The 25642-nt window shown below is 35.9% G+C and overlaps 1 protein-coding gene across 17 annotated transcripts in view; it reads right to left on the reverse strand.

The window, feature by feature from the left end:
* The window catches only part of CSPP1 (centrosome and spindle pole associated protein 1), a 131673-nt gene that overhangs the window by 89566 nt on the left and 16465 nt on the right, over nt 1-25642 (reverse strand). For 7 of the 17 annotated variants that reach the window (XM_032759620.2, XM_032759624.2, XM_032759619.2 and 4 more), the window contains 7 exons: nt 20837-20940; nt 20102-20125; nt 15039-15119; nt 13263-13361; nt 11148-11587; nt 3442-3540; nt 486-556 (listed from right to left, as the gene is read on the reverse strand). In XM_032759620.2, the coding sequence (XP_032615511.1) occupies nt 486-556; nt 3442-3540; nt 11148-11587; nt 13263-13361; nt 15039-15119; nt 20102-20125; nt 20837-20940 (918 nt within the window). The remainder of the gene's footprint in view (nt 1-485; nt 557-3441; nt 3541-11147; nt 11588-13262; nt 13362-15038; nt 15120-20101; nt 20126-20836; nt 20941-25642) is intronic. The other 10 variants (XM_032759621.2, XM_032759625.2, XM_032759614.2 and 7 more) reach the window with 6 other exon arrangements.

Below are 25642 nucleotides of genomic sequence, written 5' to 3' on the forward strand. Positions count from 1 at the left end.
AAAAAAAAAAAAAAAGAATTAAGGAAAAAAACTATCATATATAAAACAAAGTATTTTTAAAAAGCAGAATATAAGAAACAGTCACACTGCAACAGAGTGCTAATAAAATATGGAATTAAAAGCTCATTACTGATTGGTAATGATCAATCCATTTTGCAAAAAAAGAGATTACTGAAACTAATAATTTTATTATCACCTATGGAAAGCACATCACTAAATAATTTAGCTTTAAAATTATACATAGATGTGTTCATGAACATCATGAATAAAAATAAAAAGATACATAAAATTTAAAAAATACAAAATAAAATTATACAGAGCTATATATGTTAAATAATTAGAATAGTACCTAGCGTAAAGTAAGCACTTACAAATATTTTCTACTATTAGTAAAAATAGTATTAATTATGACACTGAGTTCTCACTAAAAAAAGGATTATAAGACACTCTATACAAGTCCAACTAATTAGAAATTTTGTGCCTACCAAAGAGCATCCCTGCAAAAGGACTACAGGTATCTTGATTAGCAGATTTGGATGTTTCATTGTCTGGAGCACTGAAGAAAAAAAGACAGAGAAAAAGAGTAAATTAAAATTCAGATAATTTTCAGGAAGCAAAACTTTAGAGTAAAATGTAGATATCAGTTATTAGCCTTTCAAAGTACTATGGACATTAAAATATTTACAAATTTTTAAGGTTAAGGTAAAATCATGGCATTCTATCTCTTTATACAGTGCAACTCCAATGTATTCAGGCTTAAAAAAAAAAAAAATTTGGCCAGGCACAGTGGCTCACGCCTGTAATTCCAGCACTTTGGGAGGCCTACGTGGGTGGATTGCCTGAGGTCAGGAGTTGGAAACCAGCCTGGCCAACATGGTGAAACCCCGTCTCTAATAAAAAATACAAAAAAATTAGCTGAGTGTGGTGGTGGAGGCCTGTAATCCCAGCTACTCAGGAGGATGAGGCAGGAGAATCACTTGAAACCAGGAAGTGGAGGTTGCAATGAGCTGAGATAGCATCATTGTGCTCCAGCCTGGGCGACAAGAGTGAGACACATTTCAAAAACAAAAACAAAAACATTCAGCTTGCTTCACTGGCTGTATAGGTTCTCAAATAAAATATTTTTCAGGCTGGGCGTGGTGGCTAACACATGTATTACAGCACCTTGGGAGGCTAAGGCAGGCAGATCGCTTGAGGTCTGGAGCTTGAGACCAGCCTGGCCATCATGGTAAAACCTTGTCTCTACTAAAAATACAGCAATTAGCTGGACTTGGTGGCGCACGCCTATAATCCCAGCTACTTGGGAGGCAGAGGTAGGAGAATCACTTGAACCCGGGAGGCAGAGGGTACAGTGAGCAAGATCCCGCCACTGTACTCCAGCCTGGGTGACAGAACAAGACTCTGTCTCAAAAAAAAAAAATTCTTTTTCATAAAAAAACAGCTACCCCAGAAAAAAAAAAAAAAAAAAAGGAATGTAAGTGCACATACGACCGGGAGCAGTGGCTCACGCCTATAATCCCAGCCCTTTGGGAGGCCAAGGTGGGCGAATTACCTGAGGTCAGGAGTTCGAGACCAGCCTGGCTAACATGGTGAAATCCCATCACTACTAAAAATACAAAAAAATTAGCCAGGCATGGTGACACACGCCTCTAATCCCAGCTACTCAGGAGGCTGAGGCAGGAGAATCACATGAACCCAGGAGGCAGAGATTGTGGTAAGCTGAGATCGTGCCGCTGCACTCCAGTCTGGGCAACAGAGCGAGACCCCATCTCAAAACAGAAGAAAAAGAAAAAGAAAAAAAATAAGTGCACATAAATAAATAAATAAAGAAAAAGAAAAAGAAGAGAAAGAGTGATCTATGCACACACTTAGAAAAGATCATCCCTAAAAACACTCCTTCCTGGCCATGCACAATGGCTCATGCTTGTAATCCCACCATGAGTTTGGGAGTTCAAGACCAGCCTGGACAACAGAGATCCTGTCTCTACAAAAAATTTTTTTAAAAAACCAGCCAGGCATAGTGGCACATGCCTATAGTCCCAACTACTCCAGAGGCTGTGGTGGGAGGGTCACTTGAGCCTGGAAAGTCAAGGTTTCAGTGAGCTATATCATGTCACTGCACTCCAGCATGGACAACAAAGCGAGACTCTGTCTCAAAAAAAAAACAACAATAACAAAAAAAAAACCTTTCTTGGAAGACAGAAACAAGGCAAAAAAACCCTCAAAGGAAACTTAATTAATTAGAACAAAACAGCAAATTATCTTATTGCAAGCAGTGTTTATATATTACTTTTCTTAGAAAAAATAGACATCTTTCTTGACATATGACATTATCTTCACTGTATACTATAGATTCAAAACTATTTATCCTTATGTACCACACAGGAATGCCACCAAAATGATAAAAAACTGTAAGTAGAAAGAGAACATAAATATAAAATACATATAATTTCCGGCTGGGCGCGGTGGCTCACGCCTGTAATCCCAGCACTTTGGGAGGCCGAGGCGGGAGGATCATGAGGTCAGGAGATCGAGACCATCCTGGCTAACATGGTGAAACCCCGTCTCTACTAAAAATACAAAAAATTAGCCGGGCGAGGTGGCGGGCGCCTGTAGTCCCAGCTACTCGGGAGGCTGAGGCAGGAGAATGGCGTGAACCCGGGGGGCGGAGCCTGCAGTGAGCCGAGATCGCACCACTGCACTCCAGCTTGGGCGACAGAGCGAGACTCCATCTCAAAAAAAAAAATACATATAATTTCCTTTCCTTTCAACATGACAGAAATATATGAGCACTAATTTTACAAAGTAAGCATAAAAGCTATCTACTTGATAAACTGAAAATCAAAAATAAACTTTTGAAAGAAAAATTCACACCACAGGAACATTTCCAATTTTTTTTTTTTTTTTTTTTTTTTTTTTTTTTTTTTTTGGCATTTTCAGTAGAGATCGGGTTTCACCATGTTGGCCAGGCCAGGCTGGTCTTGAACTCCTGACCTCAAGTGATCCGCCTGCATCGGCCTCCCAAAATGCTGGGATTACAGGCATGAGCCACTGGGCCCAGCCACATTTTCAATTTATTTCCAGTCAAGTTGCATCACCATGACTCTAAGATATTTTAAGTTGATTTTTAGTCCATTAAATTATACTTATTTCTTTTATTATTTCAAATAAATTTACATACTTTGTAATGATAGGGACTTCTTCAGAACAGCTTGGCACACTTTATAACCAAAACTTGTTCTTTAAAAGAATGCTGTAAAGTATTATCGATTTCCATTTAGTATTACCTCCCCATCCTTTGTTTTCCTTTAATTCACTTCTCACTAAGAAGGAAGGCTGTTAATTTACTGTATCTTTCTACTTTTTCAGTTAGCCAGTTTTAGGCACATTCTGTTTCACAACGTAATGACTACAGGGGAGAATTTATATTACATACTGTACCTTTTATTTTCAGCAGATGAAATTCTTATGCTTGACTGTTCTATAACATCCCCATCATGTTCCATGGGAGGCATGTTCCCTCGTCTGTTCCTGTGCATCCTTAAAAACACATTAGCTTATAAAGCATGTTCCACATACAGTGGACCTTCTTATAACACTTTGGTGTTTTTGCATTTGATGTTGGCAACATCAAAGGGAACAAAGTGTTATAATGAAGTTTTACTATAAACGCATTCTAAAATTAAATCGAATTTGTATGATCTGCTGGTTAATGAGACACTAAGAGTTTAAATGTGATAATCTTTTCTAAAAAGATTATAAATTATTTTAATGTACTTTCTATAAATTTTTATTTTTAAAACTACAAATATACTAACAGTTTTTTATCATTCAATTTAATAGTGAATAACTGAACACCTGCTGGGTATTCGGACACAGTCCCTGCACTCACAAAGATTATAGTCAAAATTCAAAATGAGAACATTTTTTAAATCAAAATTCACAGAGTCTGTGAATTATTTCATTGCATATATAACCTTCTTTTTTTTTTTTTTGAGACGGAGTCTTGCTGTGTCACCAGGCTGGAGTGCAGTGGCGCAATCTCGGCTCACTGCAACCTCCACCTCCTGGGTTCAAGTGATTCCCCTGCCTCAGCCTCCCAAGTAGCTGGGACTATAGGCGCGCGCCACCACACCTGGCTAATTTTTTGTATTTTAGTAGAGATGGGGTTTCACCATGTTGGCCAGGATAGTCTCGATCTCCTAACCTTGTGATCTCCCGCCTTGGCCTCCCAAAGTGCTGGGATTACAGGCGTGAGCCACCGCACCCTGTCATAACCTTTTTAACTTAAAAATACAGCAGCAGTCTTATCAATAAATTAAATCAAATATAACAAACCATGACATTTGCTAACACTGTAAATCACAGGAAAGAATAAATGTTACTGATAGGTGAATGGAAAACATAAACAGGGAAAATGATTAGCTAACTTTACTTACGAGGTCATAAACAACAAAAAGAAAGATTAGCATGTTTTCTATTTTCTTCTCTAAAAACCTTTTTGGAAAATAATAATGAAAAAAATGTTTTTCAATCAATCTTTTTTCCATTTGGCAAACACTGATTTCATTTTTAGCTTAATTTCTCATACCATAGAAACCAACATGACTTTTTACACCAACACTTATCGGCGTCCGCGAAAATCAGCATTTCATAAGCATTTCAAAGTTTCTTTACATGGCTGTTGAGTTACCCAACTATACTGTCTTTCTCAAGAGGACTATTACAAAGAAATATGGTTATTAAAGTGGTATTCAGTATTTTAGGTGAATTTCATTATCAGATTAAGAAAAATGGCAATTTTCTGGGAAAAAAAAGAAACTTCTCACTCTCCACAGAACCAGCACATAAAACTTTCTTCACTTGTTTCCATCATACAAGCCACTGTCAGTATCATCTGTGGAGAAAACACTACTTGGAATTTTAATCTTAGTAACTATGACATGGCATAACGCATGAATGGCTTCCATTTTTTAATCGATCACACATCACATACACACATTCATCACAGACACACATTCTGATGTGTGAATGACACATCAGTTTAGTGTCATTCCCTACTTCTACCACTTAACAAACAGGTAAATATAAACTCAAATTCAAATTTGTAATTAACACTGCCAGGCAACCAGATTTAGTTATACTGGATATTTATATATAATGCAGAAAAGCGTTAACAGAGCAGGCCTGAGACTGCCTATCCTCAGAAAAGCCTGACTGTACAGCTGACCCTTGGCTGGCACCTGGGAATATAGATTTGGGGAGAGTTACAGCCACTGGCAGAACTGATAAGAGCAGCTCACTGTGCTTAAACTGTTTGCACAAACTATAGTTTATGCTAAACATTTGCTTTTCTTCAGGAAGTCTGGAATTTTGGTACATGCCAGGTACAGTGTGACTATGTAACCATCCCACAATAAAAACCTTGGGCACCGAGTGTCTAATCGCTTTCCTGGTACACATTTCCTTATATTGTTACAATTGAATGCTGGAGGAATTAAGCATCTCCTGTGTGATACCACTGGGAGAGAACCCTTGGAAGCTTGTGCTTGGTTTCCTTCAAACTTTGTTCCATGTGCCTTTTACCTTTGCTGATTTTGCTTTGTATCATTTTGCTGTAATAAATTATAACTGTGAGTACAACTATACCCAAAGTCCTTATGGATCCTCCTAGCAAATCACCCAACCTAGAGGTTTTCTTGAGAACCCATGACACAACACAAAAAGTAAATTCACTGGTGTAATAAAGAGGTATCTATGCCAAAAAAAATTACATATAAAAACAATCTTTATTTATATATATATATTCTTTAATAATAAAGAAATCTTTATTAGAAATTTTTTTAACAGAGAGGCCAGGCACGGCGGCTCTGTCCCAGCTACTTGGGAGGCCTATAGTCCCAGCTACTTGGGAGGCTAAAGTGGGAGGACTGTTTGAGCCTGGAAGGCAGAGGTTGCAGCGAGCCAAGACTGTATCACTGCACTCCAGCCTGAGCAACAGAGTAAGACCCTGTCTCAAAAAAAAAAATTAAATAGAAATTTAAAGTTACAAATTCTTAAAAGCATAACTTGGGGTCCCAGAATTAAAGGCCACTTAAATATACAAAAGCTTTTTCTAAAATTAACATAGGGCTTGTGGCTTCCTTAATTATTAGTTAAGTTTTCTGAAGATAATACTTAGATTAATAATTCTAGCTTGTCTTTATACCACCACTGCACCCAAGGTATCCACACTAAAAAATCTTTTACAGGCTCTTCAGTGTATATAGATAGTAAAGCAAACACCATAAACACAAGAGGTCATTTTCAAAGTTCATCCTAAATTAATTTAAGAAATGATTTTATTTATGTATAAGGTTAAGGTCTCTTTGCTAAAATCTACAGCAAAATCAAAAGATTTCCTAGTGAACAGCACCTATGAAAGATGTTCTAAAGTATATCTTTCATTGAAGAAAAAAATCATTAACAAGATTATAAAAGTCCACTTTGTCACCAATAATTATAAGATCAAGACTGAAAAATGTTTAAGAGGCTAAAAAAGAGCAGAAATAAGCATTTCACTAAAAAGATAATAAAATCTTAGGGATACTATTCAATTTTATGAAATTACACGATTTGTTTATCTTTTTTAAGTCAAGGAAGAATTACTGTTTACAAATATAGATTTTATAATTTTTTTTAAATTACCAATGTAAGACCTAAAAAAAAGAAACCTTGAAGGGAAATAAAGCTGAAAAGACAAACTATAGTTTGGAAAGTTAGCCGCCTTATTCTCTATTAAAATATCCCTACAATTTTTATGGCATTTCCTTCATTTACTAAAGTGCCCTTTATATTTCTAATAAATTTAGCATTTAATCATCCTGAACTAGCTCTGTTAGTTCACTCAAACAGATTTTATGATCTTACAATTTATTGTTGTAACCTTTTCTGAACAAAAAAAGTCCTCTCTGAAGAAAGCAATTAGTAAGAATCAGCAGTGGTTTTACCATGGCTACCTCTCTATTCAATCATCTCAACATTAAAGGAAAACAGACAGATGATAATATCCAAAAGTAATACACTCACTAGATGTCTAAGGACCATCTGATTCTAATCAAGGTTCAGGGGTTCTGTTTAGGTTCAGTTTGTCCCTGGAATCCCTTTCTGTTTCACTGTGAGAGTACCAGATTAAGACTATCCTTGTGACCCAGAAGTAATCTATCTAAATACTCTCCCATCAAATTACTAACCAGGTCCAAGCCTACTTAGTTTCCAACATCAAACAAGATCAGGCACGTTCCAAGGTGGTAGAGCCGTAGAAAATATATCTAAATATTCTATGGTTTTTAATATATAGGTTCACTTACCACACCTTAACATATTGGGTTTTGTCAGAAAGGCACAGAACTCATACCTTTGACATGCAAATCAGATACGATTGAGGGAATAAAATAATTGCAAAATGGTTTCACCATCCTACTAACTAAAAAAAAAGATATTTTAAATGAAAAAAATATTTTTCTCCCTATTTCCTTGAAGACATGAGTCAACAACTCTAGCTGATCAGGTAAAAATCTTAATACCCGGCCGGGCGCGGTGGCTCACGCTTGTAATCCCAGCACTTTGGGAGGCCGAGGCGGGCGGATCACGAGGTCAGGAGATCGAGACCACGGTGAAACCCCGTCTCTACTAAAAAAATACAAAAAATTAGCCGGGCGTGGTGGCGGGCGCCTGTAGTCCCAGCTACTCGGAGAGGCTGAGGCAGGAGAATGGCATGAATTGAGCCGAGACTGCGCCACTGCACTCCAGCCTGGGCGACAGAGCGAGACTCTGTCTTAAAAAAAAAAAAAAAAAATCTTAATACCCAAAGAAACCAGGTATAGGGTACAGGCCAAGTTTATCCTAAAAATGAACACACGTTAATCTTTAAAAAAAAAAAAGAAGCTAAAGAAAAACTCTTGAGATGTTAACTGTGGATAATCATTTTTCTCTTTGTTTTCCATTCTTTCCCAATTTTTATATTTACTTTGGTAGCACTGTTTTCTATTATCAACCCCATCTACTCTGTACCTGGTTTCTTTGGGTATTAAGAAGTAAAACTTCTTTTACTCATTAACACTGGCTAAAGTAAAAAAAAAATAAAGTAAAATATTAACTTCTACAGTTCAAGTTAATAAATAAGACTAAGATTACCATATTTAAATAGAGCCTATAAATTTCAAAGTATCTTAAGACATGCTATTACATTCTACTTTAGAAAGCTCCTAAAACATGATAAATTTTACTTAAATTGGTAAATATGCATAAATAACACACATACACACACAGAATGCAACTGTCAATTACAGTGTTAACCACTTTGTTAATTAAGAACACTGTCAGTGATTTCATGATATGAGTTTAGGAAGGTAACATCATTTTCTGAGAAAAGTTTTAGCTTTCCCATATTTAAGTATGGGGAAATATTTCATTAATAATTATGGTATATGAAAAAAAGTAAACATTTATAGGGTAGAGAAAAATTGAAACTAAAAATAAAAAATTATTATAAACCAAAACTAGAATTTAGCAGCTGCTGACTTTTAGGAAAGGAAAAAAAAAAGAACAAAGAAAACGTAGAAGAATGAAGGAAAATTAACTGTGCACTTCTTATAATACATTATAATTATTTTTTGTCGAGAACTTCTGATCAAGATTGCATAGTATGTTAAGAATAAATGCTTGGAGCAAGAGATGAAACTCAGTTCCACATTTCTTTAGTCTCAAAATTTTCACAAATACAGTCATTTCTCCTACCAACCAGTCTATTTATAAACTACTGAATGAAGTCTTTTTTTTTTTTTTTTTGCTGGAAATGAGGAATCTGTAAATCTGAAATAAAGAAATCCAATTTTAAATTCAATTGTTAAAGAGACACATAAGAAAAAACACTTGGAGATGTCAGAGTTGATATAAAAACAAAATAAAAATACATAAAATATGATTTATATATTGAAGAAACACTTTAAAGTATTTAACAAGAATTATTCTCACTCAACCTCATGTTTAATCTATTCTTAAATAGTATTTGGGAAAGTTTATATTAAAGGAGTTCATTTTATTTTGGGATACATAAGAAGACACGATAGTTCTCAAATAGAATGATATTCATTTGTCAGTTCATGTATAAAATTATCACAGGATATAATTATAAAAGTAATAGATTAAAATATAAAAAAAAAAAGAAGCAACCATTATGTTTCTTAAAATTCCAAACTTAAAAGGGTATGCATTACATTCACCCTAAAGGTAAACAAACACCATAAAGGGAAAAGAAGTTCTCGTGTACAAAGAAGACATTATCACCAAGAGTCAGAGATTACTTGCAGTTCCCCAATTGAGTTATTTTAGTTCAGTCAGCCTTTAATTACCTTCATATATAAGCATTTTCAGATATAACATTATAGGATTTGGAGAATTTTCTGAAGTATAAACAATTAGATTCAGATCAGAGAAACTATAATTGCCATTTCCAAAATCTAATCCTTCATTCAAATTACCTAAATCAAGGTAAATATTAAAAATATTGTGTGAGGACATAACAGCTACAGAATGTAGAAGACAAAGAACTGTAAAAGCTTTGTATTGTAATTAATAGTTAGAATACTGAATGTACAGCATTACCCCGAAAACATTTTCTAAATACTTAAAAACTAATCTATTTGGACTAGTAAATAAAGCAGGTCCCAAAAGCTGCTCAAAATGTATTAACACTTGTCAAGTAAACAAGTCAATGACAAATATGAGACCCTGAGGTATTCCTATCTCCAAAACAAGTTAGGTTAAACTATGGCAAGTATCAATACATGATAAATACAACAATAAAACCCCATTGTAGCAGTTAAGAAATTATAGTGTCACAAAAACATTCAAAGGAACTGAAAACCATCTGAAAATCTGATTGAAAAAACTTATGACTACGGGAATAAATTGTATTTCATCTATTTTAAGGTATCCTTTTTTCACACGTTTTATTTTATTTATTTATTTTTATTGTTGTTGTTGAGACAGTCTCGCTCTGTCGCCCAGGCTGGAGTTCAGTGGCACAATCTCAGCTCACTGCAACCTCTGCCTCCTCAAGCAATTCTCCTGCCTCAGCCTCCCGAGTAGCTGGGATTACAGGCACATCCCACCACACCTGGCTAATTTTTGTATTTTTAGTAGAGATGGGGTTTCACCACGTTGGTCAGTTTGGTCTCAAACTCCTGACCTCAAGTGATCTGCCTGCCTTGGCCTCCCAAACTGCAGGGATTACAAGCGTGAGCCACAACGCCGGGCCACACTTTTTATTTTTTTTTGAGACAGAGTCTCACCTTATCGCCCAGGCTGGAGTGCAGTGGCGTGATCTCTGCTCACTGCAACCTCTGCCTCCCGGGTTCAAGTGATTCTCCTGCCCCAGCCTTCTGAGTAGCTGGGATTACAGGTGCACGCCTCCATGTCTGGCTATTTTTGTATTTTTAGTAGAGACAGGGTTTCACCCTGGTCAGGTTGGTCTCAACCTCCTTACCTCGTGATTCGCCCACCTCAGCCTCTCAAAGTGCTGGGATTACAGGCATGAGCCACCACGCCTGGCCACATTTTAATATTGGAAGTCAGAATAGCCAATGACCTGGTTTTATGTCAAGTTATTGCAGAGTTATTTTTCCCCTCATCCAAGAGCACTATGAATTGAGAAAACTCTGAATTCTTGCCTCAAGGTTTCTTTGGACGCTACTGGCAGTATGAATTGGACTGTGAACTTGAATCAGTACTAATTTACATTTCAAATTCTCAGGGAAGGTTGTTTGTATCTTTACTCTCCACTCACTGCCAAGGTTGGGATGTGGACGTTTCCTCTCTGTCCCTTTCTGTGGGAATGACTACTTCCAATTCACATACTTTTACATAAACGGTGTAGCCTTTCAGTTTTCCAACTTTACAACAGGGCCCCCACCTTGAGTGTTTTCTTTTTCCCCTCAGTGGGACATAAAATAATGATGTATCTTAAAACTGACAGCATCTTAGAATTAATTATGATAAATCAAAACTGCTTCTCCCTAGTATAATGATAAAAAGTAACAGCAAATATTAACAATTAATTTGCTATATTAAGCAAATAAAGAAAATAAAAATGAAGTTGTAAATACCTGTCATTTGTATACACTCTCAAAAGTCTTCTATCAAAATCACTTTCATATCTAAACCTCTCATCCATTTCTTCACTTACTTCAGGATCTTGGTCTGGTCTATGATACCATCTATCAAAAACACGATCCTCATTAAATCTGTGAAATCTTCTATCTGGAATGCCAGCCTTGCTTGCAAACCTTTGATGTTTTAGGTTGGAAATGCCCACTTCTTCATTTGCTTTTTTAATAATTCTTCTATTCCTTAATTCGACTTCATCATCTAGTTGTTGGTATCTGTCCTCCTCTAGTCGTCTTTGGTTCAGAAGTTCTTCATATGCCTCTGAAGGAGTTAAGACATCTTTTCTAGGACCCTCTGAATTTTCACAAGATGTCTGTATTTGTGAAGTTAAATCAGGCTTAACTTGACCAATAGGTTTTTTATTTCTCTGACTCTTGGGCTGTTCAATTAAAAAAGAAAAAAGAAACAAAACTTGATGAGAAACTATCTCTTATAAGGTAATTAAACCCTCAATTTATACTTAGTCTATCATTTCAACTCTGATGTTTATTTAATCACCCATATATACATATATTTGTTTTTACATGAATGTTCATATGAGCTTTACTTGGAATAGCAAAAACCAGAAATAACCCAAATGTCCATCAACAAGGGAATGGATAAACAAGCTGATATAGCCATGCAATGGAACATTACTATGCAACAAAACGGAATGAATTATCCGTACATTCAACAACACAAATGAACCTCAAAATAATCATACCGAGTGAAAGAAGCCATACCCCCAAAACTAGTATATCCTGTATGATCCATTTATAGTAAATGATCAAATGTAAACTAGTCTAGGGTGATAGAAGTCAGGTCAGGAAGATCTGGAGACAGTGTGGGAATGAGTGGAGGACAGTGAGGACACACAGATTCCAAAGAGTCCCAGAACCACTTTGGGGGATACAGGATAGGCTCGTTATCTTGATTGTGGTTTACATATTCTAAAACCCATCAAATTGTACAGTTTACGAAAAGCTTATTACATAAAAATTCTAGGTGGAGGCCAGTGGATTGCTTGAGCCTGGGAGTTCAAGACCAGCCTAGGCAACATTAATCACTCATATATATTTTTAGAAAAAAAAAAACTTCAAGAAAATTTTACCTTTCTGTGGCAGGGCCTGGTGGCTCACGCCTGTAATCCCAGCACTTTGGGAGGCCAAGGCAGGTGGATCATGAGGTCAGGAGTTCAAGACTAGCCTGATCAACATGCTGAAACCCCATCTCTACTAAAAATACAAAAATTAGCCAGGCGTGGTGGCCAGCACCTGTAATCCCAGCTACTCTGGAGGCTGAGGCAGGAGAATCACTTGAAGCCAGGAAGCGGAGGTTGCAGTGAGCTGACACTGTGCCACTGCATTCCAGCCTGGGTGACAGAGCAAGACTCCGTCTCCAAAAAAAAAAAAAAAAAAAAGAAAAGAAAAGAAAAAAGAAAGAGAAGATAAACTAAATGCAAATTCCTATCCCAGGAGATATTACTTCAAAATATTTCAAATTAAATTCTCAACACAAAGGATATAGAAAGTGGTAAATGTTTTGGCCCCAGATAAGTCAATCATCCTTCTTTTTTTTTTTTTTTTTTTTTTCAGACCAGGTCTCGCTCTGTCACCCAGGCTGGAGTGCAGTGAGGCAATCTTGGCTCACTGCAACCTCGGCCTCCCAGGTTCAAGCGATTCTCCTGCCTCAGCCTCCCAAGTAGCTGGGATTACAGGTGCCTGCCACCATGTCCGGCTAATTGATCCTTAAATTTCGAAAAAAACAAACATAGCTAGGAATTGGCAACATAAAAACTCATTTAAATTTTTAAAAATAAATGAAAATCACTTAACAAAACTGATCTCTAAAATTAAATCTCCCCAATTAAATGTTAAAAGTTCTTCAATATGAGATAAAATAACTTCCAAAACTAAATATTTAAATGTCCTGTGTTTGGTTTAATTTGGCTTAATTTTGCAAGTATTTACAAAAAAAAAAAAAGTAAAATGTCTAAAATAGAAAAAACTTTTCAAGTATAAAATATTCAACTTGTGGTAGTAGTAGTACAGATTTACTTCAAAAGCAAAACCTACCTCAGTACTCTTTTCCACCTGTCTGAACTTTTCACTGGATTCTTCCTTACCCCTGAGAAACTGATTGTATTCTTTGTTACGTTCAAGTTTCAACCTTTCCTTAAAATAAAAATCAAAAGGCAATGTTAAACTCCAACTTCAGGAAAAAAAAAAATACCTCAATGTCCTATCAGAATGTCAAATCTGAATCATACATATCAGAACTCTTACCCAGAATCAAGCTTTACTAATAATTTCAAGGACAGATGTCACTGAAAGGTATGGGAGAAGTCGGAAGAGGTTTGAGGACACCCATACAGCTCCCCAGGTCTTTCTTGTCACATGAGAATATGCATGACTACATGCTTTGGTCCATTGATACATGAGGTCTCTAACAGAAGGGAGTTGCTTTGTTCATGAAACATCTCCATTTTATACTCCAATAGTTAACAGAGCTTAGATGACATTTTCCAAAGAGCCATGCCACATTAAATCCATAGATTCCAGGTTTGATTCCCAACAGCAATCCTAGACAAACCAGGTGTATTCTGCCAAAAGCATTCAGAGATAAATCTCTCCCACTAGTAAATATGATGATTGTGTTTGCCAGGAGATCTGTCATTAGCCTGTTTCCAAAGAGATATGATGGGGTTACCTTCCTTCTTTCCTTCTCAGGGACACCTCCCTCTCCTAATGCCCAACCCACTCCCCTGAAGCACCTGCTGCTAACCATTTGCTTTCCAAGGTTAAAAAATGATCCTTTATATTTTAAACTTAAAAAGGGAAAATTATCACAGATTATAAAATATTATAATGAAATGTTCTGTTAAAACATAAATATATAAGATTTTTAAATGTTCTTAAATTTTAATACTCCCACATCGCTAAAACAACACAATCTAAAAAAGTACTAAAGAAACTAGGTCAGCCGGGAGCGGTGGCTCATGCCTGTAATGCCAGTACTTTGGGAGGCTGAGGCGGGTGGATCACGAGGTCAGAAGTTCGAGACCAGCCTGGCCTACATTGTGAAACCCCCATCTCTACTAAAAACACAAAAAATTAGCTGGGCTTGGTGGCAGGTGCCTGTAATCCTGCCTCCAGCTACTTGGGAGGCTGAGGCAGGAGAATTGCTTGAACTGGGGAGGTGGAGGTTGCAGTGAGCCAAGACCCCGCCACTGCACTCCAGCCCGGGCAACGGGGTGATACTTCGTCTCAGAAAAAAAAAAAAAAAAAAAAAAGAAACTAGGTCTTTTGAAATTTATTAACTGTCCATTTTGTCTTATATACTATTTCATGATCTCTGATATACTCTGGTGAGACCTGAGTCACTATAAGACGTGTAGAGTGCTTAATCACTTTCACCTCTAAGGAATATGGACGTGTATTAATGGAGTGACAGAATCACACATTCAAAGAACCCTTACCCTCATCCTACATAAAAGCTTACTATAATTTCACATCCACTCATTCCAATAACTGTGTTACATGGCATAAACTTTATAGTCAGAAATCAGTGCTGAAAAAAATGAATTCTGAATATTCAGTTAAGTACAACTGAATACAGCAAAAGAATAAACATATTAAAGAAATATATAATTATATGGTTACAAATGTTGTGTTCAAGAAAGTTTTTTTAAACAGCATAAATATGACTCCATGGATTTTTGAAATAGAAGTATATTCAAGTATGGGGAACTGATGTGATCTTCCATTTGCATTTAAATCAGCAGTATGTTCTTTCATGATTTTGATGCCTCGGAAAACTGCGACCCACAATAACTACTCCTATCCACCTACCTTAGCAGATAACCTCTCACCAATAGGAAGAGAAACTCCCAAAGTAGATGGATCTGTGTCACTCGTAGATAGAAAATTTTTCTGCATATATACACATTAAAAAAAAATATTACCTAATTGCCTTTATAAAATATGTTGCATAAATGTGTCTTTGCATTCTATATTCTAAACTAGTATTATATTATGCAGAGCAAACAAATGAAATGGGATGAAGACAGAAACTACAAATCTATATAGACCATACCAAAAGCATTTGGAAAAAAGAGAATTTTCTTCCAATCAACAACTCCCTGAAAGGGAAAATCAGGCCTTAATTTTCATGTGCAATATATATGTCTATTGATTCAAGATGATTAGAAGCATGAAAAAAAATTTCACAATTTATATTAGTCTTCTAAGCACATACTCTTGATTATCAGTGCTCTACTGTCTTTTGGTTCTCAAGGCAAATTTAAACTTCCTCACAAATATCTTAATGCATGCCACAAGTTTTTTTTCTATTTTTCCTATAATTATGTGAGTGAATATCTACTGAAATGCCAATGGATATAAACTATGAATGTTGTTTATGTGTTCCTCCAATCTTGTTCATTAAGCATTTAAGTAACGCAGTGTAGTAGAGGCAGCATTAGACTAGCAGTCAAAAGACCTAGGATCTACAACTAGCCCAAACACTTATTAGTTGTGTAACACTGAGGAAGTCACTTAATTTTTCTGACAGACACTTTCTTCTTCTGTAAAATGAGAATAGTACCTGCTCTGCCTACCTACCAAAGCTGGTATAAGGATGAAGGAGGATAAAAAATATAAAATCCCTTTGAAAGCTGTAAAGCAAATACAAAGGACTGGTAAAAAAAAAAAAAAAAAAAAAAAATACACATGATCCCCAATTAGTAAAAAAAATACATATGATCTCCAACTTTCTGGTACTGTTACTTAGTAGTCAAATACTTTGGAATAATTTACTTCACTTCATTTCAGTTTCCTTGTCTGTAAAACAGAAATAATGCCATCTACACATCACTAGGTTATAAGGATAAAATCAATCAATAATTGTCAACATGCCTAATTCCATGACTTTTATTTATTCATTCAACAAGCAATTAGCAACCATCTAATACTATGTAGGTACTATTTTCAGGTGGTAGGGATACAAATATATTTTCCCTATATTCAAGGGATTTACAATTCAGTTGCAGAAACAGACATGTAAGCAAATAACTATAAAACAACGTATTAACTACAATAGCGTTGTATTCAAAACATTATGGAAAGACAGTAATTAGCAAAACTAAGTGATTAATAAAGTTTCGTTAAATCTGGCCAGGCAGGGTGGCTCATGCCAGTAATCCTAGCAGTTGGGAGGTCGAGGCAGGCGGATCACCTGAGCTCAGGAGTTCAGACCAGCCTGGGCAACAAGGCGAAACCCCATCTCTACTAAAAACACAAAAAATTAGCCGGGCTTGGGGCTGCGTGCCTATAGTCCCAGCTACTTGGGAGGCTGAAGCAGGAGAATCACCTGAACCCAAGAAGTGGAGGTTGCAGCGAGCCAAGATCAGCACCATTGCACTCTAGCCTGGGTGACAGAGTGAGAATCTGTCTCAAAAATAAATAAACAAAGTGTCATTAAATCTGAATTTACAAATGAGTTGTGCTACAAAAGCTAATTTGAAAGTTGGCTGTATGGAACTCTAAACTTACCTGACAAGGAAAAAATAAGACACACGACCAGATCCCTGAGTGATTTTACTTCCTATATACTGAAGTACACTATAAACCTAATTATTTTGTAGAGTTATAAATTCATGAAAAACCCATTCATAGTTCCAACCAGGAAGATAGATTTAACATCCTCACTCCTTCACTGGGCAATTTCCCATTCCAAACATGGGTCAAGAATGATGTTCGAAATTTTCAATAAAATGAAAAGAATAAACAATAACAACAACATAGGCAGGGAGTGGCGGCTCATGTCTGTAATCCCAGCACTTTGGGAGGCCAAGGCAGGAGGGACACTTGAGCCTAAGAGTTGGAGACCAGCTTGGGTATTTAAAAAAAAAAAACACTTTTTTTTAATTACCCTGTCTCTACCAAAAAAATTTTTTTAATTCTTAAAAAAACAACATAGTTTTTTCAAAAAGCTAAATTTTAATCATTCATTCAATAAATACTGAGTGCCTACCATGTGCCCAAACTTTCTGATACATTTGGGACTGAAAAAAACAGATAAAGATTCCTGCCCTCCAAAAGCATACATTCAAGCTGGGGAACATGAAAAAGAAATAATAAACATAATGAGGAGTAATTATACAGCATGCTAGAAGGTAATAATTACTGTGACAAAAAGGAAATTAAAAGGACAGGCTACGGATAGTGCAGGTTTATCAGGCATGAGGGTGGGAAGAACAGAAATCAAGAATTCTCTTTTGGACATGGTCTACGTAAGATATCAGGTAGATTTCAAAGTGAAAATGTGAATTATGCAGCCAGCTAGAAAAGTCTAAAGTTCAGGATGGAGGTCTGGGCTGGAGATATTAATTAACTGACTCAATTTAAAAACTGTTCCCCTGAAAACACGTCTTTTCTGTGTTTAGATGGTCAAGCATCTTTTATTCTAAAAACAGGAAACCATCTCTGGGCAGGAAGGGCTCAGGAAAAAAAAAATTAATTAAAACACAAAAAAACATGGTAGTTGTTTGTTTTAATAACTCTTCTTGGCAAAATTAATAGATTTGATTTTTTTTTTTTAACTCAAACATCCATGCAATCCAAGTCTGGAAGCCACAAGAGATATTAGTGGGACTTGGAAACCATACATATTTCAGGGGGTCCAGGAAGCTGCAGCCAGCTCCCTATATTCTGTGTAGTTTTCTTTTCCTCTTGCTTTCCCTTCCATTCCCACCTTCTCAAATGTGAACAAAACACTGTCTCTCTAATTTTAAGGAAATACTGCTCCTCTACACGACTATATTCTTTTTTTATTTTTTATTTATTATTATTTTTTTTTGGAGATGGATTCTCTCACTCTGTCGCCCAGGCTGGAGTGCAGTGGCATGATCTCGGTTCACTGCAAGCTCCACCTCCGGGGTTCACGCCATTCTCCTGCCTCAGCCTCCCTAGTAGCTGGGACTACAGGCGCCTGCCACCACGCCAGGCTAACTTTTTTGTATTTTTAGTAGAAACGGGGTTTCACCATGTTAGCCAGGATGGTCTCGATGATTTCCTGACCTTGTGATCCGCCGGCCTCTGCCTCCCAAAGTGCTGGGATTACAAGCGTGAGCCACCACGCCCCCAGCCGACTATATTCTTAATAATCTAAAAAACTGGCTGGGTGCGGTGGCTCATGCCTGTAATCCCAGCACTTTAGGAGGCCGAAGTGGGCAGATCACAAGGTCAGGAGTTTGAGACTAGCCTGGCCAATATGGTGAAACCCCGTCTCTACTAAAAGTACCAAAAAATTAGCCAGGCGTAGTGGTGGACGCCTGTAGTCCCAGCTACTCAGGAAGCTGAGGCAGAAGAATCGCTTGAACCCGGGAGGCGGAGATAGCAGTGAGCCAAGATCCTACCACTGCACTCCAGCCTGGGCGACAGAACAAGACTCTGTCTCAAAAAAAAAAAAAAAAAGAAAAGAAAAAATCTTAAAAAACTCCTTCACATCCCTTTGAATTTAAAGATTTGTACTTTCACGAAGGCAATTTCTTCTTATGTCTCCCACCACTATCCTTTTTAAAAATCTTACCTAGGGAGTAATGCAAAACCTACAAGAGAAAATGGAAGATATCTGATACCAGAGGAAAACTCCACCCAATTAGAAGAGGTAGGGAAAGGGAAGATAATGAGGTATAAGACCAGGGAGTCAGGCTGGAACATGAAAGACATGTGCCATGCTAAGGAATTTGAATTTTCATCCTGGAGGCAGTAAGGGGATACTGACATATTTAAATAAGTTAGGGACTGAATCATTCTGGAAAATAGCTTGGAAGGTGAAGTGAAAATTAGCGCAAGGAAATCAGTTAAGAAGTTGAGCAGCAATTTAAGACAATGAGAGTCTCTACATGCAGAACTGTCCTAAAACACAGTTACCATGCTCTTCACAGGCTATTTAAGAAAGTATGATGCTCATCACTGCCTATTGCATATAACAAGTTAAAAATCCACTGCCTTCTAATTTGATCCTATCCTATATACATCGTTATTTCTTACTACTCTCAAAAAGAATGATATTCTGACCCAGTCAGGCTGGTAAACCTAATATGCCTCATTCATACAAAGCTAAAGTCTACCCTCTAGGTTCTCCTTTACTCTATGCTCTCCATTTGAAAAGCTTTCTCGCTTCAATTCTCTCTCTAGATCATCCAAATCTAGATTGCCTCACAAAATAGAAATTCCCACTATGAGAACTTTCTTGATCATTATATCCTTCTTGTAGTTACCACTTTCTGAATCGTATGAATGTTATCTCTACAACTAAATTCTAAGCCTCTTGAAGACAGGATGCATACCTGATATATCTTCATAGTAAGTGTTTAAAATATGTTAGCTGAATGGTGAATCTGTGAGATTCCTTTTAAAACCAGTTTTGTAAAACCATAAACTGTTTCTCTTTGTTTTCCAATATAAATGGAGAATGCAATCTATAGATTTTGGTGCAAAAACAGAGTAATCCAAATTCTGACAACATGTAGTTCAAATATCTTGGATATTCTACTACTCTATTAATCTTACTGTGATTAGTGTAATTTGAGAAACAAAAAATTGCATGCTGAAAACAGACTTAACTGCAGAATATTCAAAAAGAATGCATAAGCAAGCAATAAACACAAATGCAAAGCAGGAATCAAAAGTAATGACTATATTAATGGAAAATTATAATGTGTATGCTGTCATCTGCTAAAAGCAAGAATACAAAATGGTGCCATTCAAACATCTCAAAATCACAAATGAACCAGTTTTCCTAATTGGTTTGAATCTCATAAATGCAAATGATTGCAACCTACTAGATCGTAAAAAAAAAAAAAAAAGAAAGAAAAAACTGAAGGAGGACGTATTGCAGACAATCCTACCTTTCTTTTCCCTTGTGTAATGCCCTAAAGTAAGGGAAACAAACCATTGACAAAGTGTATTAAGTCAAAGTTCATTCTCTCCATGTGTAAATCAGAATAAGTAAGAGACATTTGTACATTTGGAACAAACATAAAGCAGTAAAAAGCTAAAGAATATTTTGAGATGACAACAAACATCACAATTGTTTAAAATAATTTTATAACCTAAATTTAAAACTTACAATAAACCTTTGGCCATTATATAATTTAAAAAAAATACTCAAGAGTTCTGCTAAGTAAAACATGAGATCATAAAACAAAAGCTTTAGTGGCTAAATAATTAAATGTAATTTTATAAGCTTGGCTCATAGGAAAATAATTAGCAACTAGAACTCCACATGTCATTTTAATACATAGTTGGCGGGTGTAGAAGAGTGGGAAACCATGATTGGACTACTTCAAACCATGACAACTTTATAGAAAACATGAAAAACCATAATTAACGATCTCACTTAAAATTAGAATCCACTGCCTTAGTCAAAAGGTCAAAAGTCTGTATTATTCTATGGCACCAGTTCTCAGCAATATTTTTTTCTCTATCAATGTCATATATGCCACTTAACTTTGACTGGAATACTACTTTGCTAGTACCACTGAAAACCTAAAAATTAACACATATGACTAATACCTTATGAAAACAAATTTAGGAGCTGAATTCTGAAACATTAAACCCAACTCATTAATAGAACTTATTACCTGAGTAAGATAACGTCTGTAATCTTGCCGCAATTCTTCTTTTAATTTATGTTTCTTCCGTTCATAGTCTTCTCCAAGTGGTAAACTTAATCCATAATCAATTCCTAGAAAAAAAAACAACTTCTTAGTATAATTCATTTTCAAACCAATCTCAAAGTTCTACTTCCTGTAACAAAGCACAGTAAGAAGGAACAGAATTATGCTGACTCCAAGAGTAGGATTAGGGTTTTTTACTTAAAATGTCTCAATAGATAATACATTCACATAATCAAAAATATTATCAAAAGTATCATTCTCACCCATGAGCCCTAGCCACCCTGTTCTCCTGTCCAGAACAACAAACGTTGTTATTTCTTGTCTCCATGCAGAGAATTTTTTAATGCACCTATAAACAGATACTTTTATATTATCATATACGTATTTATATGCATGTGTGCATTATATTTACTTTTTCCCCCAGTTAAGACAAGTAGTCCAGCATTGTTTGGCATCTTGCTTTCTCATGAACAGCAAAATTAAAGAAAAGCTAATTATCTTTACTTCTTCACTTAATTATGCACTAATTTCTATAAAAATATATACCAACAACAATTTTAATGCATCATTTTCAGTCTAGGAAAACTAATAACATGATTTTTTTAGCATATAAGAATATCTTTAATATAACATGTTTCTGAGAAAAAATTATTAGGGCCATGTGTTGCTTAGGACGACATTTTTTTTTTAATTTTCTTTTTATATCAAAGAGCATTCAGATAGGATGAAATTCCTAAAAACTTCTAAAGTTAAACCACTTCTGATTTCATAAAAATGGATATTAATTTTTATTGTGGTAAAATGTATATAATAAAAAACCTACCATTTTAATCATTTCAAGCATTCAATTCAGTGGCATTAAGTACATTTACAATGTTGTACAACCAACACCACTATCCATTTCCAGAATTTTTTCATCATCCCAAACAGAAACTCTGTAAATGGATGTTAATTTTTGAAGAAAAACTTCGAATTTGAGTAGTATTTCCTTACACAAAATTTAAAAATCAAATAACATTTAGGGATGATGACAATGATGATTGTACAACTTGTAAATATACTAAAAACCATTGAATTGTACACTTTAAATAGGTAAATGTTATGGCGTGTAAATTATATCTCAACAAAGCTATCAAAAATCAAATTATATACTTTTCAAATCTTCAATAATAAAATACTATGTCAAGAAGTATAGACATTAGATGAGTATTCAGATTTCTGAAGCTTCATCCCTTTTTTAGTCCTACTATACACATAATACTATAGTATTAAAAAATTATCATTTCTAAACAAAATAAAATTTGTCTTTTTTTTTTTTTCTTGAGACGGGGTCTCGCTCTGTTATCCAGGCTTGAGTGCAGTGGCATGATCATGGCACATTGCAGCCTCAACCTCCTGGCCTCAAGCAATCCTCCCATCTCAGCCTCCCGAGTAGCTAGGACTACAGGCATGCACCACCACGCCCAGCCAAAACGTTCCATAAAGATTCAGCTATGAGCACTATAGATGAAATAAAATTTGACTGTAGTTTATAAACTGATATAAAAATCACCATTTTGTGCCTTATTTCTCACAATGTAGCTGAATGATGGGAACTTTTTAAGAATGTGTCATATCACTGCTTTACTACATCACTGAAACATTTCAGGCAGGGAAAAGGCCAGTGTAATATAAACATAAGTAGATGTTTATGGATTCTTACAGAATACTAAAATCCACTTACCGCTATCAACACTGGAATTCTCTTGATAAACATTTCTGGCCTATTTAACTCCTTGATGATAGAGGGTGTAACAGAGGATTCCTTAGGGACACCTCTTACACATGCTTCTAACTCTCTTCCAAAAGAAACTAAAGCATTCCATATGCTTGGAATTTTAAATCATCCTAGAAAGGAACTGTTTCCTTTTGAAGGAATCTTAACCTTTTTTTAAAGATACAGAATTTAAGCCTAAAGAGAGAAAGTTTTGATTCTCATGTTCAGAATGGAACATCATACATAAAACCAAACTATAAAATCTATGAAGGCAAGGCCCATGCGCTATCCAATTTTATAATGCTGGCACACAACTTTAACCCAAGAAAATGTTCATCGAATAAATCTGCAAATGAATATATGAATGAGTGCCTGAGCCAGAGGTAGAAATGAGAAAAGGTGAGGGGGAAAAATATACTATAATTAATATTCCATTTCTCCTGTTAGCGGTCTGACTGCATAGAGAGGTAGTTACCAAAGTTACATATCACTAGTCACATAGAGTCACAATGGATGTTCTACTGTGCCAAGGAGTAAAAGACAACAATGCTGCCAGGATGATGCCAACACACTGCCTTCCCATCCAGGAACAAGCAATTTACAAATTTACAAAAAGTGTATGTTTAAGGTGGCTTTTACTGCTGTTTTTCAATTCTACTTGGTGGGTTTATGTGGAAGAATGGAAAGAAAAACATAATTCATTTTCATTTACATTATTATTCTATATATAAATATTTTTTTTTTTTTTTTTTTTTTTTTTTTTTTTGAGAGATGTCTCTTTCCAGGTGAGTGGGTGGACAATTTGGTAGCTTCAAGTGATTCTCCTGCCTCAGCCTCTCAAGTAGCTGGGATTACAGATGCCTGCCACCACACCTGGCTAATTTTTGTATTTTTAGTGGACACGGGGTTTCACCATATTGGCCAGGCTGGTCTCAAACTCCTGACCTCATGATCCACCCACCTCGGCCTCCCAAAGTGCTGGGATTACAGGCCTCAGCCACTGCCCCCGGCCTATTATTCATATTAAGTTAAATTTTTATTTACTAACAGTATTTGTTTTACACTATTAATTAAAATACTATTGTAAAATTGTCTTAACAGACAAGTAACAATATATAATGCCTTCTGAGTTATTTATAACTTTATTAACTTAATGTTTAGTCAACAGAAAACACTAACTTTTTAATTCTTATTTTTGTCATCTTGTACCAACATTTTGTGGCATTAGAGGTAAGTCACAGATATAAAATTAGGAACTGTATAGAACAATGTAAATATCCTATTCTTTTAAACCATGCATTAACAATAGCATCTCAATTGACTTAATGAGCTAAGGAACACGGTGAGGCTTACTTATTGTGCTGTTGTCTTCTGATGGATCTAGTAGCAAGTAAAGCATTCATGTCATTTTAGGGTCATTTGAAGTGATGTCACTTCATCAAGTATAACATCAATGACCCTACGATAGTTAACATTATGCTTCAGAACTATAGTAATTAGAAGTATTTGGTTTCTACAGCAGTTGTGGCTTACATAAAATACTTAAGACTGAAGTACATAACTTCTTCATAATTAATTTACCTTCTAACAGAGCATTCATCATAATTATGAAACAAATTACCATGGAACATTTACTTTCTTTTCATTATTATACTACCATGAAAAAGCATTATGTAAAAATAATCAAAAGACAAATTATAGGAAATAATAATAGGCCTTAACACAATGGGTGACTTACAAGGAGATGTGACTAATTGAGGAGACACTGTACTCTTAAATTTCAGCTATAAAGGTATTACTACAAGGACCCATTTGACTCATACAAAATGAATAAAAACTGTAGAAGAGTATCTGTGATTTAGTTTACAACAGGATAAACCTAAGACAAAGAGGAATGATAATTAAAACTACAAGGCTGGGTGCTGTGGGTCACGCCTGTAATCCCAGCACTTTGGGAAGCCGAGGTGGGTGGATTACTTGAGGTAAGGAGTTCGAGACCAGCCTGACTAAGATGGTGAAACCCCATCTCCATGAAAAGCACAAAAAAAGTAGCTGGGTGTTGTGGCAGGCACCTGTAATCTCAGCTACTCAGGAGGCTGAGGCAGGAGAATCGCTTGAACCCAGGAGGCAAAGGTTGCAGTGAGCAGAGATCGCGCCACTGCACTCCAGCCTGGGCAACACAGCGAGACTCCATCTCAAAACAAATAATTAAAACTACAACTAGACAGATGCAGCGGCACAAACCTATAGTCTCAACTACTTAGGAGCCAGAGAAGGGAGGATCGTTTGAACCCAAGAGTTCAAAACCAGCCTGGGCAGCATACCAAGACTCTATCTCTACAAAAAATTTAAAAATTAGTCAGGCATGGTGGCCTGAGCCTGTAGTCCTAGCTAGTCGAGAGGTTGAGGCAGAAAGATCCCCAGAGCCCAGGAGTTTTAAGCTACAGTAAGCTATTATGGTGCCACTGCACACCAGCCTGGATGACAGAGTAAGATCCTCTCCCTTAAAAAAACCGGGTGGTGGGGGGAAACTACATGTTTTAAGACCTTCACACATTTGTATCAAAACATTTTTAAAAGATTAATGGGAGCATTTAAAAGATTAATGTAAGTATTTCAACAATATTGATTATTGTTAATAATACCAGTAATGGTTGTTAAACAATAAGTTAGTAAGAATTTCTTTTAACGAAATAAACACAAATATTATGGCTAGAAACAGTTTAGGGAGATAAAAGATTTTTTATAGATCACTTTTAGGTGACTTTCTCTTAATTTAATATTACTAGTATTCTGACAAACTCCTTATTAAAGACATTTTTTATTAGCTTATATGAACTAAATCATGTACATTCTATGTGTAATAAAAAAAATTGGACTGCTACTTTCTCTGGGCTTGGAAAATAAAAAAGAAAAAAAAAATTGAATGGCCTTTGTCTCCAGTTCCTGGGAGGTAACCTCTAAATCCTTAAAATTTTCCAGACAATGGGAATGTCTTTATTATTCACAGTGGA

Source organism: Hylobates moloch, unplaced genomic scaffold (assembly GCF_009828535.3).
Source record: "Hylobates moloch isolate HMO894 unplaced genomic scaffold, HMol_V3 SCAFFOLD_9, whole genome shotgun sequence".
NCBI classification, from domain to species: Eukaryota; Metazoa; Chordata; class Mammalia; order Primates; family Hylobatidae; genus Hylobates; species Hylobates moloch.